General features: G+C 35.5%; 1 protein-coding gene across 1 annotated transcript in view; it reads right to left on the bottom strand.

The window, feature by feature from the left end:
- LOC108572634 (hemicentin-1-like) overlaps positions 1-1,762 on the bottom strand; it is a 68,734-nt gene extending 66,972 nt beyond the window's left edge. The window contains 1 exon segment of the mRNA XM_017934892.1: positions 1,729-1,762. Within this exon segment, the coding sequence (XP_017790381.1) occupies positions 1,729-1,762 (34 nt within the window).
- Between the last annotated feature and the right edge of the window lie 858 nt (positions 1,763-2,620).

Here is a 2,620-nt window from a genome sequence, read left to right as displayed (position 1 = left end):
ACGTTTCATGCTTATCTTTTATTCGCTGTCCTTGTCTACGTTCGGCAAACTACAAAGGCGGGCGCAAGGCTCGAAAACGTAGTCCCTGATTCTACGAGTGTCAGGTTTAGCTTCTTTGCGGTCTGACACTTGTGGAGAATATACTGTAGTTGTTACCTGATACAGTACTAAAATAGAAAATGGCTGACGCTTAGATGCATTGTCAGAAAAGAAATTATAGGTTAAGGGGTTGACACATTAATGTCACGATAGGTCATTGAGATTTTCACATATTTGCCTCGAAATAAATTTATGAAACGCTATAAACGGTTCAATTTCTCTTCAGAAATACCGTAACAGATGTTTCATGAATTAAAACAATTGTATACGTTTTATAAAAGAAGTAATTTATCATTTTCTTCAAAATTTCGTTGAAAAATTTTAATTACTTCAAAATTTATAGCAGTCTTTTCCAACGTAACGTGACTGAAAGAAGAGACTCGAAATCACCACGCATGAGTACGAACTCATGACAAAACATGATTCAGAACGCCTCGACGCTAATGTGATAAATTGCATTAAAAAAATAAAAATGAAATTCGACTATTTTTCTAACATCGTTCCCACAAAAAAAGACTGAAATTCAATTTTATTTTGACATCGTGCCGTGAATACATTGAATCGACGACAGAGAAGATTTAAAGGGAACGAAGAAGCGTTAGAAAAATGAACACCCAGACGTTCGAGAATTTCCTATAATTATGTTCGTTCGCAACGAAATAATAGAGGATCCGTCTATATCTCTTACATTTCCAGTAATTTCGACGTGAATCAGGGGAACAATATCGTCTCCCGAGGACAATTGCAACTCGGCGAAACAACGATGAAAACCGATGGCCCTTTTAAATCCCGACTTTTCTCGTTAAATATTCCACAGATGTTAAAACATTCCTGGAATAGTTCAGGACACAAAAGGGCCTCGTGAACCTCTCGACCGTTGCTTTTCTTCCGAACTATCCGTCGGCGCGCAAACGGAAGTTAGGTGTTGGCGAAAGTTGGCAAAAAGTATTGGGCGCGTTTCAACAAACAGCATCTATCGGCGAGTACTTGGTTTCCAGCCATTAGCAAACGCCTGAACTTTTTCTCTCTCTCCTTTTTCCTTTTTTTTCTTTTTTTTTTTTTCAAAGCAATCCGAAACCAAAGTTCAGGTGGATCAAGCGAGGTTAACGAACTGCGACCTTTTGTAGCCACCATTACCAGACGATTTCAATTCTTTCGTGGGTGAATGGATTTCGCCGTCCGATCATCGGACAATGAAAATTCTCGTTTGGTTCGGTTTCATCGGTATATACCGGTAAAGAATAATACCCGTTTTCTAACGTGTACAGGTAAGTTGATAACTCGAGGATTTTTCAAATTTTTTTCAAATTTATTAATGGTTTGAAGAAATCGAATTTTTCTTTTTACTTAAATTGGTAGATTGTACTTTTAAAAATATACCCTTGGAGGGAATTTGTTAGGTTACAGGAAAAATATAAATGGTTTAGATTTATTTAGTAGATATTCAGCCCAAATTGAATGAAATTTTAGTGATGTATTTAGTAACAAAGGAGAAAGAATTTTTGACCTGATTTTAGGTCAAATTGACCCAATTTCCGAAAAATTTCTACACAATTTCATAATTCTCAGTCTTACAAATTAAAATTAAATTTAGAATTAAAATTAATCTTTATTACTGATATAACTAACCTTCGTCAGCATCTGTACCACGAGTCTGACTCATTGTTATAAGGTAAGGGGTTAAAGGGGGATATACACCTATATAGAGCAAAAACTTAAAAATAGCAAAATTCTTCATTATTTTTTAAACAAAATTCCCCTCAATTCTCTCAGAGATACAACAAGAATCGATGGAAATAATTACCGTTCGAAGTATCCCCTACTCTCACGATACCGTATGTATACACACAGAACTACTGATAAAGAGAACGCAACGTTAAGTTGAAAAACATCGTCGCAGTTATCCTGCTGCACTCTTGTTAAGTGAGAATGAAACGCGAAACCCCTTGGTGAAATCCAAGTGGTTCGTGTCCTCTACATCACGGCTTGTTCGTTCTAAAAGTTAGTACATACCGGAAGTAGTGCACTCCACGCTCTCCGTAGCTTCCTTTTTCTCCACATACCTCCGCATGATAGACTTAACGGTAATGCAATTTGCACAAAAATCTGCTAAATTTCGTATTCCACTAAGCGTGGGTTTATTATTAATGCCTTTACTCCGCGTGCATCGTCAAATCTCCACCGTAATATCCTGTTTATATTCATTTGTTAATTTAACCGTTAATCCGAACTGGGACGTTTCCACAGTTTCCTTATCGAGTTTCAAAGTAATTTATTTTCGCATCAATTAATGCTTAATTAGAAATTCCATCTCTTTCGCGTGATAATCAAAAATGGATTAAATTCAGAGGTTTAAAGTTCGTGGAAACTTAGTTGGCAGATTAGCTAATTATGCTTTAATTAAAAACTTGTTCTCCATAGGTCACAGATCAACTATAAAAAAAAAAGTAACTAACTTTACCAGATTTTTTATTGTTTCTTTTGTTATTTTACTATTTTATTATAAAATAAAATAATATGA

Source organism: Habropoda laboriosa, unplaced genomic scaffold (assembly GCF_001263275.1).
Source record: "Habropoda laboriosa isolate 0110345459 unplaced genomic scaffold, ASM126327v1 scaffold22, whole genome shotgun sequence".
Classification (NCBI taxonomy): Eukaryota; Metazoa; Arthropoda; class Insecta; order Hymenoptera; family Apidae; genus Habropoda; species Habropoda laboriosa.
This window is presented reverse-complemented; position numbering and strand designations above follow the sequence as displayed.